The sequence below is a fragment of the Podarcis gaigeae genome (assembly GCF_964106915.1).
Source record: "Podarcis gaigeae genome assembly, chromosome: 7".
Lineage (NCBI taxonomy): Eukaryota > Metazoa > Chordata > Lepidosauria > Squamata > Lacertidae > Podarcis > Podarcis gaigeae.
In genome coordinates, this window is record NC_139683.1 from 61016238 (window position 1) to 61028464 (window position 12227).

The window sequence follows — 12227 nt, forward strand, 5'->3', positions numbered from 1 at the left end:
TTTTTTTAAAAAACCCTCCTTGTCACAAAGATGAACCTCAGGGTAAACTTTCATATGGACAAACTGCTATTTAAAAAAATGAAACAAACTGACTCCCACCTCTTTCTTAATTCATACACAACAAAGAACACTTATTTGCAATTGGCACTGTTATTTTTATTAGTACGAGTATACTGAAACAATAAACTTGTACTGGTATACAGACAATTTCTTTAAAACAATTTTGTTCAAATTTTGAATCAAACATTGTTTTATTATAATAATGAAATAATTTCTACCTAGAAAACCTGCAAGCACCATCAAAGAAAGGGACCATAAAATTCAATAAACAGACGCGAGTGTATCCTACAAATAGACACACCACGATTAGAAAATAGAATATGAATTCTTCCATTTTTTTATATTTGTTTTAAAAAAGCTAGTGCAAGTACAATATTTTACACTGGAATTACAGAGAGTATGCACGCATATGGAAAAAGGTTCTCTTGTCACAATAAAAGCTCTTACCTATGTCTGTATGCACTTAATTTTTTTCTCCTCTTTTCTATAAGGTGCAAAACATTATTCCCTCCACATTTCTCCTTTGTACTGGCCATTGCAGCCCAATATGACCTCTGCATAATGCTATGATACCCCTTTTCCTATGCCAACACTAGGCAGGACATTGAAAGTGTATTTTTCAGTCATTTGAATAAGGGAAAGAAGCCAGTATGAACCACCTACTGACTTTGCAATGCTTCTTTCCTCAAGAACTTGCTGGATGCTTGTAATGTTGACAAGATTGCTACCAAATTGAAAGTAAGGGCCTCAAAGTTCCCTATTTAGATGCATCAGAAAGACAAGTATTTAGTGATGTTACGTATATTTTTTTTAAAGGTATTTTTAGTATTGGCTGTTGGGAGTAACCAAAGATAAGCTTCGTATCCTAATAGAATAATTTGAGAGGCAACAGTTCTGGAATACAATAGAAAACATGAGAACTCCAACCAGCTAAGTAAGTGCAGATTTTTATTGCCCAGAAACAACATTTTGAGGCCTTTCAAGTACTTAAGGACTGCCTTCTGGGGTTAAACTTAAATAGACACAGAACAGTTTGCAAGTAAATCTAAACTATCAGTCTACTTCTCAAGTATGTAGGCCAAATTTACATCCAGATCAATCATCGGAAGGTTTTATCTTCTGCCAGCTATACAGCCATGTATCAGAACTGTTATCATTTCTCTGGGCAATGAATATCTGTACTTATTTTGTTCCTCCTTTGGCTTTGGCTTCAGGTTGGTGAAGATTTATTGGCAGCCATTTTGAAATGTAATTGCCCTCTCTATGGAGATAGCAATCTCAAGAGGAATTGTACATATATACACTGAAAGGCTTCTAATTTTCAGAGCACTCTCTTGGTGGCCAGCTCTTCTGCTGGTATAAGTTGGTCTCCCTCTACTAGTTTTATAACTCAACAAAATCAACACATTTGAAGGATGATTGCAGCCCCAAAGTTTCCTAGACTAAGCATTCAGTGGCTGTACAACAGTTCACTAGCCACCCCCAAACACACACACACACACCTCTGAAAGTGGCAAGTGCCTATGATCTGGACCTCTATAGCGTCACTTGTCACAGACCTCAGTGAAGGTGACTTCCAGTATTATACAGCAGTTCCAGCACCAGTGAGTTAAGTCCTATTGCAAACGACACCTCCAATGGCTGCCTATTGTATGGCTGAGGAAAAAGTGAACAAGAGCTTCAATCAAGCAAAAGGAAAATGAACAAACAAAAGCAACCTTGGCTGAAGCCTCTGATTCATTCTCAGTGGAAGACTCGAGTCCTTTCCGAGCACAATGAGAAAAACCACAGATTTTGCAATCCCCATTGTAGAAGCACTCCTTGACCAAATGCACTTCATTTTATTGTGTGAGAGGCCATCTTTCTGCACCTGAAGGGGTCATTTGAATATAGAATTATATCCCCCCTCCATATTTAATGCCAGAACAGAAACTTGGATTATTACTACAGACTGGAAGGGGGGAAGGGGAGAAGGATTCAGACAACTATCAATCAGCCCCCAGCCCCTTTTAAGGACTCCCTATTATAAATTAATTTTACACCTTTACCCCAGAAATATTTATATTCCTAAGTTCCCTTCAGGTTTTTGTGTGCGCGCTAGTAATATATATTTTATATATCAAACCAAATGAAAAAATTCAAAACTTTCTGCAAAACTGCTAGAGTAACTTAAATCATGTCTTCAATACCTCCAGGCGCCAATGAGGTTTGCGTGTGTGCTCTGTGAGAGGTTATGTGGAATTATGGGACACAAGTTGCTCATTCCTTCTTGCCTTTTTGTGGTTCAAGAACCCCTGGTGACAAGCACTTCTTGTTCAGTATTAAATTCTTTGGGTTCTTTTTCTTAAAAATAAAAAAATAAAGAACAGGAAGTGCAGAAGACATATAGATCACCATCCCTAGAAGGAGTTAAGACTTCCTAATCAAGTTCAAAATCAAAATTGAAAAGGGGACAAATTGTAGCATGATGGTGAATCATTCTCCCCTGCCCCAACAACGGGATTCATGTAATACAAATACAAAAGTAAGCATAGTTGTCTTTGAAAAACCTGTTAATTAGCATTTCTTTCCAGCCAGAACCAATACAATCGGATCACCTAGACGTGAGAGTTTTCTATATACAAATAACATGTAACTTTCACCCTTTCTCGGCTTTTGTACTTTTATTTCATTTTTACAAACAACACACTATTTCAACATATCCATCGCTTTTCAAACACTGAATGAATCATTCCAACATTCATGTTTCTTTTGTGCAATTTTTTTTAAAAAACATTACCTGTACTCCTCTCAATGTGAGTGCTTCAAAAAAGTTTGTTTAAGCTTCTCATCAAATTAGGTTCACGTAAAAAAATATTCCCACGAGTTAATAGTGCTACAAGTAAAGATCCTATCAGTAAGGTAACACGTCTGAAGCGAGGTCGTCTATGTAAAAGAAATTGAACTCTGGAGTAGAAGTGTGCAACTTGTTTGGAATTTCCCTATCAACAGAAAAACAGAATACTGCTCTTGGAAACTACGAAAGAAATCAACAGAATAGTCCTGTGCTCTCAAAAAACAACAGTCACAATTTGGGACACTATTCATTTATCTTATTTTTCAGGAATTGCCAGGGTTAAACATAAAAAAAGCAAAAGCACTAACCACATTCTGCTTAAAAACATATAGAACAATTTCCCTTATCTTCACGCTATCACAGTGCCTGTCCCTAAGTTGGACAGCACTGCTACCTGTGGCGATGGGGGCAGAAAAAGAAAGTGCAGGTCACATATTGCTGTTAACAGAGTTCAGTTCATAGTGGAGGTGACACAAGAGGACTCGGTTTTCTTAAAGCAGATAAAAATCAGGGGCGGGATCCAATGAACTGTGAGCAAAAAAAGGAAGAGAGCCACTAGTTCACTTGTGCAAGCGATAGCAGAATTGTTCATATGGGATGATAATAAGGTAGGTTCTATGGTCATTTGCATTCTTCTACTTGCATAAGAGCTGTAAAACAGCCCTTTCATGCACACAAAAAACATCTTCCACACGCAGAAGGGTACTTTTGGATTTCAACCCATGGACGGATGCCACAAAGCCAACAGTGTCAATCCAGGCAGGCAATTACTAATGTGTTCTGTTACCTTTGCAGTTTGGGTCACATAACGGCTGCTTTGGTTGCCCATTTCATTATTTCCGAACTGCTTGTGGGTAAGCCCACGCAGCTCGTGAGTAATAATTTCTCTGATGTGTTCTGAAAAAAATAAATGATAACCACACTGTTGCCGTTAAAGGTGAAATGACGTGCTTATGAGAAGATTAAAAGTCACAGGCACCCAAACACCAAAGTTCGGCGGGTGGCAACATCTGAAATAATGCACCCCAAGTTATGATAGCTCCAAAGTGAGAGGGGGAGAGGGCCTAGCCATGAATTTAAAAGCATCGTTTTTGAATGGACTGGTGTAAGAATATATTGTTCAGCACAGATAGATTCAGGATCTCAAAAAAGATGACCCTACATATTCAAAGAATTTGGAGAACCACAACTACTCCCTTGTAGGATTGAGTCTGACGGTGTAAAGATTTGCAACACTGTGGCCTGGATGTATATGGCATCGTTTTTATTTTTTAAAAAATGTTTAGAAACCAGTGTCTGGAAACAAGAATAAACATTATGCGATTGACTTCAAGATAGCACTCTCATTTCCTACTCAAACAATATCATTGTTGTGATCCCGCCCCACCCCCCAATTGCTTGGCAACATATCAAAGCAAAACAAGCCACTGTTCACAGAGCAATTTTTCCCCACAACTGAAAGCTACAGTTCACACTAGACCTGCTGCTTTATGTTGCAATCTACATGATAAATCTGGGAAGTTAATCCACGACCATGCAGGAAATCCAAACGTCTCCTTGGAATTGAACATCCCTACTCCAGAGCAGAAAAAGTGCTCCTTCTGGTCACCTCAGTGTACCACACGCCAGCCCCATCCCTGAGTAAGAGGTGTGAAAGGTTTCAAAATGTTCCTTGATTTAGGGAAACGAGTAGTGATGTCACTTCCTGGCTCAAAACTGCCCTCCTCCCACCAGTTCAAAAGTGACACCAGGATTAAAATAGAGGGATAAGACATGCATTTTTTTTTCTTCCAGGAAAGGGCAACAGGGGTGGGGAAGGAAGATGCATGGGAGGGAATAAAAAACACAACACAGAATAGTCCAGGTGTAAGTTACAGGATACGAGGTAAGTGACATCGCACTCTGAAACCCTCATGATGTAGCCCAAACAAACTGAAATGACATCTAAGTTAAACACTACAAGGAACAGTCATTTTATACATAGATATAGATATATAGATATAGATATATTTATTTAGAAATTCCTATAAAGAGGTTCTGGTTTTTTCTTTTTCTTTGCCCTGACTAATTTTATTGGTGATTGTATGAGTTTTGCTGTAAACTAAAACAGGTCTGGTACAAAAACAAAGGAAAGACTGGTGTCAGTTAATATTGCCATGTAGACACTGTACAGAGAGGCCTCTTACAACGAAATTAACCTTAACATGTTCTCCGTGCCCGCCAATTGCTATTTAATCCGTGAGAAGGAAGTGGGAAGGGAGCGATTCTGTGAATGAGAGTTTATAGGAGCAGCCCAATGGGGTTAAAAGAATTTTTCACTTGAAATTAGGTGCCTTTTCCAAAACAAACTAACCACTTTAGAAGCCCAAGACTCAAATCCTATTCCAATTGGTGAGGAGGACAGAGGACTCAACAGAGCCCTCACTGCAGACATCAGCAGTACCACAACATACCTCGAGTCATTTTCAAAAATGCGGCACATAAAAACATCACAGAACTGGCCCACAAATTATCCGTTCCTTACCACAACCAAGAAACGCAACTTGGGGTGTTCCAGCAGCCAAATGAGCTTTTTCCTTGATCACGGAGAGTTAAGAAGCACAGTGTGCATGTGTTCTTCCTCCTCTGCACAGGGCTAAATTTTATCAACAAAGAAGATGGTTTAGTAATAGTTAAGGGCATAAAAATGTGACATGGTGAGGCTGCAGACGACTGCTGGCTCTCACCCAAGCAGTTTATAATTGCTTGTATTCACAGAATCTTTCCCACCCCAGGGCCATCCTCCCCACCTTTAAAGTCCTTCCAGGGAGGAATATTATCTATTTCCTGCCCCCTCTATCTAGATTTCCCACCCTGCTTTGAATGTGGAGGCCAGGTAGAGTAGAATCAAGAGCTGTGCAGAGCCCTTGCTCCATGTGTGCCAAAAATATTTGCACCCAGAAAGGCTCTGTGCCTATCAAGGAGGGAATTGTAGGGCCCTAGATTTAAACACACACAAAAGGGGGGTGGGAAGGTCAAGCCATCACCCTGTGGGTGAATCTTAAATTGGCACATAAAATATTGCACATGCTAAAAAAAAAAAAGCAAACAACAAAGGGGAACAATGTTTGGAAGGAAGCAACAACTGCAGGATTCTAAGTCTGCAATGCAAGCAGTGAACAAAATACATTCCTATTGCTCCAACCTTTAATTATTATTATTACTGTTGTTGTTGATTTTTTTTTTTACTTGTTAGTGTTAGTTTTATAGATACGGTCAGTTTCATGATCCCTGCTTCCTTTTATGTTTGATGCTCTCCGAGTACATGTGAAAATAGTGGTACTGATGGGAACGAAATAGGGATTTTTTTGCCCCCTGTCTTTCTAGTCCTCTTGCCGTCAGAGGTTGAAACGAAAAACAAAACAACAAACAAACAAAAAAAGAAGCCAAAATAAAACTCCAATAAACAATAAATTGAAAGTGCCCTGAGCAGAGTTTATGGAAGATTAAGCAAGTTCTCTGAGCAGAAATGTTGAAAAAAAATAATTACAGCACTAAATAAGCAGTGTGATTGTGAGGAGGAACCTGCCCAGCTATTTGGTAAATTACTGAGAGGTTACAATTCAATTCAATTCAAGACAGATTTCAAGCTATTTTAAAACTTAAACACATTTTTGGTGCACCCCAGAAAATGGTACAAAAATGATTAGTTCTGGTGTGAGCTAAGGTTCAAGTAACAAACAAAGAGACATTAAGAATTGAAGGGAAGGGTAGAATGGTAGTTATTTTTTCCCCTTAAAACGTATTATATTTAAGCAAAAGATGAGGAATGAACATTGGAGGAATCTGTTCATTCTGGATTCTGTTCTGATATCTATAATTTCGATTCTTGATCTGAAAGGGCCTCAGATTTGCAGAGGCCGAACGCAACCAGCAAAGCCACATTCACAGTCCAAGTATCGATCAAGGGAGATGAACTCCCGTTGGGCAAGTATCTCAACTAAATATTGGTTGAGCTGAGACTGAGGTCACAGCTTACCCTTCACCTGAGTGCCAGGGGTGTTCGAATTGGCCTTTTCTGCTTCATTCATTCCCCGGACAAGGCCGCTTTGAGGATAGTGGCTACCCTAAGGCATGCGGAATGATAATGGAAAACAAACCAGGGGTAAGCAGCCTCTGTTTACCCAGGCAACATGCCCTGGCTTTGGATTGCATCCAAGAAGAATTGCAAGTGGGGAAAGAAGAAAACTCATGTCCACCTGCCCACCCCTGATAAGAAGGATTGCATCCTAAAGTAATTGCAAGTGGGGGAAGAAGAGGATTCATACCCACCCACCCCTGAAAAGGAGAAAGCAATTGATGTTAATAACTTCTTATGCCATTTTCATACACAATGCTAAGCCCGTATCTGAGCTCTCATATAATATCTGTACCACATGAGAACAATGTTAACATGGATAGAACGTGCCAACATCAATTTTAGATTCACATTATAGACCAACTCAAGGAGAGCCCAAATTCAGCCTTGTGTCTGAAAATGCCCATAATATCTCATCAGGAGATCCTAATCTTAAAGCTTCAAAAATTAACGCAGTATTTTAATTAACTGGACTTAGCTGTGTCTTTATTAATGTGAATTATTCATAGGCGGGTGTCATCAGATCACTTGTCTGTGAGTAGTCCACTAGGGCATTAATGTGGCTCTGTCAGGAACTGGTTTCAAGATGGAAGCCACAGAAATCAGCAGGAGTTAGGACCTCTAGATCCACTCTTAAATTTGTTTCAGATTTGTGGGAACAGTAACACTGCCAAGAATAAAAGAGCTTAACTGGGTAAACATTCTACCCATTGTCCTGTTTTGTACCAAACTTTTGACATCTACATTGTACTACTAATGGAAAAGAAGTTCTTCAAAGTAGCAAAGAGTAGTATTCACAATAATAAAATAACGAAGGATTAGAAGTAAAATGAAAAACCAAAACTTGCTTCTGTGTCAAAATCTCTCTTATGGAAACTGAGCAAATCTGAAGAGAAATTCTCAGACTTTGTCCTGGTTCAGGGTGACAGATATGGTAAGAAAATAAAAAGGTTGAAAGGAAACCTAACCCTATAAAAATGGCCTAGAGTTTAGGCAGGTTAGTAAGTAATTGCTACATTTGTTTAAGCTTCTTCAGTCCCTCTCCCTTTCCCCAAAATTATTAGGTAAAAACTGCAGGAATACCACACAAATGATAAACTCAGGATGTGCAAAATGCAAGATTCTTTAAAGTCCATCTTTTTCAAAAACACTGGACAATAATGATTTTTTTTCTTCTCTTTCTTTTATACTCTCTCTTATTCTTTTATTATCTGTCAGCTCGCATATGCCTTTAACTCTTTCACAAGCATTAAAGTTTTAAAAGTGCCTCCTATTAAGTAGTCCTCGTGGACAATGACTGTCACATACCAGTTCATAATTCACATTCATCCCTTTGAAACCACATGAAAAACTTTCAACATCTTGCTTGTGAAAAAACCAACAACCCTCTACATAGTTTGCATGTAGTTTAACAGTGTTGAAGAGATCGGTTTTCTTTTCTTTTCCTCTCTCTCTCATTGCAGAGATTAAAATGAGATACAGTACTTGCTGAGTGTTAAGCCAAGATGTTCGGCAACGAAAGTGTGAAACAGCATTTTAAGTGCTTAAAGACATTCTATGTTCATCTTCGACATCCACTTCCTTGTGTCACACTGAAATTTGAAAAAAAAAGTGGCACTAGTTGTCCATAGTCAGGAACTAAAAACAGTACTAAAGTTAAAAGACAAGTATTTGCAACCTAAAATGCAAACAACTGTTATGTCCACTCTCCCAAAGGGGCAGTGCATATTTACCCTGTGGAAGCAAATGTCAGTGGCAAAACTCTCTCTCTGACCCTGTACAGAAGCAATGATGATGAGCCCATGCAGGGGTCTCCCAGAGTTTGCTAGGCCTATGGCAACAATGTCCTACTTTAAAGAAATTCCCAGTGTTAGCAAAGCAAGGAGCGTTCGCTGAGCCCTTGCAATGCAGCTGTACTAGCAAGTGGAGATGAAATGTCTGTATGGCAGCCTCTGAGAACGATAATAAAAAATAGTGCAGGCAGGCTCCCATTGTGGGGCAGAGGATGTAGTTGGAGTGGGGGGTGGGGAGATGGGAAATATGTGGCAAACTTCGGAGGGGCGGGGAGGAATTTAAAAAGTGGTTTTACGGTACAAGCCTCAGAGTTTCTCTGATGTTTCTCTGATACTGCCTCTGGATTGGCCTCCCAACAGCTGCTAGCTGAGAGAAGGACCAAGCCACGCTGCCATGGGACTTCCGCCCTCCCAATGAATCAGACATTAGTGTTTGTCTCTGGTACACTTCCCTCCCTTCCCATCCCCTCGCCAAAGACAGCCAAGGCTTATTCTGCTTGAAGTGGTGGAGAAACAGGAGTCATGGCAACAACATTTGCTTCCACAAAGGGTGGGGATGAAGCAGATACTGCCCCTTTCTGTAGCTCCCGATAAAAATAATCACCAATGAACACTTGAGGGGTGTGGGGAGTATGCACCAGTCTCCTGCATAATACCAGCTGCAACTATAACAACAAGGTTATAACATAAACCTAAAATAAGATGATAACATGTAAATACTGGGTTATTTTAGCCTACAGTACAGTAATCTGGATAAAAATGACAAGGGGTAGCCTAATTTCCTTTTCCCTAAACAGACTTCACTTGCCTACATTGGATCGCCCTTCAATGCAAATCTTAACCTCCTGAGGAATAAAAGAAGGTTTGGGGAGAGTCAACGGTGGCTCCTCTTCTGACTTCTCTAATTTCCGTGTTTCGGGGGCAGACCACCTCCTCTTCCTCGTTGCCGTGGGCTTGCTGGGTTCTGATTTGGTGAGCAAAGATGCTGCAGGCAATCCTATTTTGTCTGGAAACTTCAGTTCACCATTCTCAGATGACATCTTTGCACTTCCCTGATCAATCCCATTTTCCTGCTCTGCATACCTATGTCTACTACCAGTTAGGCTGTCATTCTTAGAGTGCTTCAGCAAGATGCTAGTTGAGTCCATGGACTGGCCCTTTTTGACGGAGCCGTTCTTCAGATTCTTGAGTGTAAGTGATATGCAGACGTCCCCAACAGAGAGTTTGGAACATGGCAAATCAAAGAGCTGGCTTGTTCTCTCAGGGCAGCAGGATGACCAACCTTGTCCAAATACAAAAAAAGGATATTCTACCAAGACTTCAACACTGACCTGCAGGGATGAAGGAAATGAGGGTGGGAGGGGGGAAGGAGGAGAGAAAAAGAAAGGGAGAGAAAACACATTAATCTGAAAATGTTCATCTGAATACCACAGCTGAGTTTGACCAAAACAGAAGCCTCTTTTAAAGAGAAGAGGGGTGGGGCGGGTTCAGAGAGAGTTGGGGGTTATTGCTATTACTGCAAAACAAGCTTTGCAGCCTAACCTAGCCTTGGCACTCCTCATACTAGACCGTAGCTCAAGTTGTGTTAAAGGTCCTAAAGAATTAATAGTTTTTCTTCTGACTGCGGCCCAGCAGTGGAAAAGTAAATCAGAACTACCCAGGAATCTACCATTTTAATGGTGGGTGGGATGTGGCCTTCTCAGAAAGACTTGCCTGCCCCACAAGATACTTCCAAAAGAGACAAGTCCAACATGGCGTAGCATCCATTTATTTCCCATGGAAGAGATTTCCCATTACCCACTACTCAAAAAGATCTTTGTAGAGGTTATCTAAATGATTTTCTAAAACTGAAATAAGGGAACTCTAACTATGGAAAATATGTAATGCAATTACATGTTTTTGTTTTGTGAAAAAAATAAATTAAAATAAGCTTGAGGCCGGGTGGCGGGGAGAATGGTTGAAGTCACCTTCACATCAGTCTAGAAGGTAGTTGGGCATTTTTCTCCCAGCTGGCATAAAATATGGGCTCTATGCCTTTTGGTATGCAGAAGGGGACAGTGAAGAAACTAGGGACCAAACTGCCAACTTTTGCTACTCCTCTTGGGGAGTTTTTAAAACACTTCATCTACCTCCCTTGCATTTTCTTCAGCAGAGCAGTATCCAGCCCAAGGTACTCCAGCACACCTCACTCCTCTGGGGTGAAAACAGCGCCCCCCCCCAGTTGCACAACACACAGCTGCAGAAGCTACAGACCTGCGGCTGCTTCCCATGCTAACCAACTGCATTCATTAAAAGCAATTTCATAAGCTGCTTCTGTTCCACAGGGATTAATCCCAAGAGAGATTCTCTGTAGGTTAATTAATACAAGCTGCGGCTAGGGGATAGTTCAGAAAGAAGCCTAATTCTTCATCCTCTCCTGGGAAACACAAGCAGTTCCTCTCATCTAAAAGTGATTGTGTGGCAATGAACACAATATAGATAGTCTTGGAACCTGAATAAAACCTCAGTCAATTCTGTAACTCAAATGTGATTTTGGGGTTCTATTTATTTCTATTTACTATTACTTACTATTTATTAGTAAGCTAATGCAATCCTGGTATACATTTAGGTGGCAATCCTATGCCCACTTACCTGGGACTTGGGAGTAAACCGCTTTGAACTCACTAATGAGTTGACATTCATTTAAATTCTTTATTTTTTATTTTTTATTAATGAGTCGACATTCAAATAACTGCACTGCTCGCTCTATTAAAACACACAGTTTTTTAATTTTACTTTTAAAAATGCCCATAAGAAAGTGAATCTGCTATTACAGAACTGGAGAACAGGGGGCGAGGATGGGGCATTGGGCAACATCACCTTGCTCTAGAAATTCAGTTGCTTTTCCTATCCCTCTTCATTTTTCATCCCACCTTTTTGCCTTCCTATGCCCTAACTTCTTATTCATAACAGTGTTCACCCAAAGTAGGTCAGGATACCATTTGTCTATGCCAGGGATAGCTAAGGTGGTTTTTGCTCTGGATGGTGTTAGGCTCCAACTCCCATTGGTCCTTGCCAGAATGGCCAAGACTCAGGAATTGTGGGACTTGAGATGCAGCAACATCTGAAAGGTACCACGTTGGTCAGTCCTGGTATATGCTGACTAAAAGACTCACTGCAGTCAAAATATGCCCCCTTTCAAAAACTGAATATATATTAAAAACCCCAGACATGTAATATATGAAACGCAGCATACTTTTAAAAGGAGGCTATCAAATAAATGGCTCCTGGGGAAAGTTTAATCATCAATGAATGTGAAAGGAGATATTCTGTTGTAGATATGATCAACAACGCTGCTCTCCCTCCTATACAACATATCAATAATGTGGAACATATGTATGCTTTAAAAACCTTTAGAACCACAAGCTCACAAGGGGGCGGA

The 12227-nt window shown here is 40.2% G+C and overlaps 1 protein-coding gene across 38 annotated transcripts in view; it reads right to left on the bottom strand.

The window, feature by feature from the left end:
• Positions 1–134: 134 nt before the first annotated feature.
• Positions 135–12227, bottom strand: part of ATXN1 (ataxin 1) — a 305212-nt gene continuing 293119 nt past the window's right edge. For all 38 annotated transcript variants that reach the window (XM_083747217.1, XM_083747202.1, XM_083747209.1 and 35 more), the window contains one exon: positions 135–10137. In XM_083747217.1, the coding sequence (XP_083603343.1) occupies positions 9607–10137 (531 nt within the window). In that variant the 3' untranslated portion in view covers positions 135–9606. The remainder of the gene's footprint in view (positions 10138–12227) is intronic.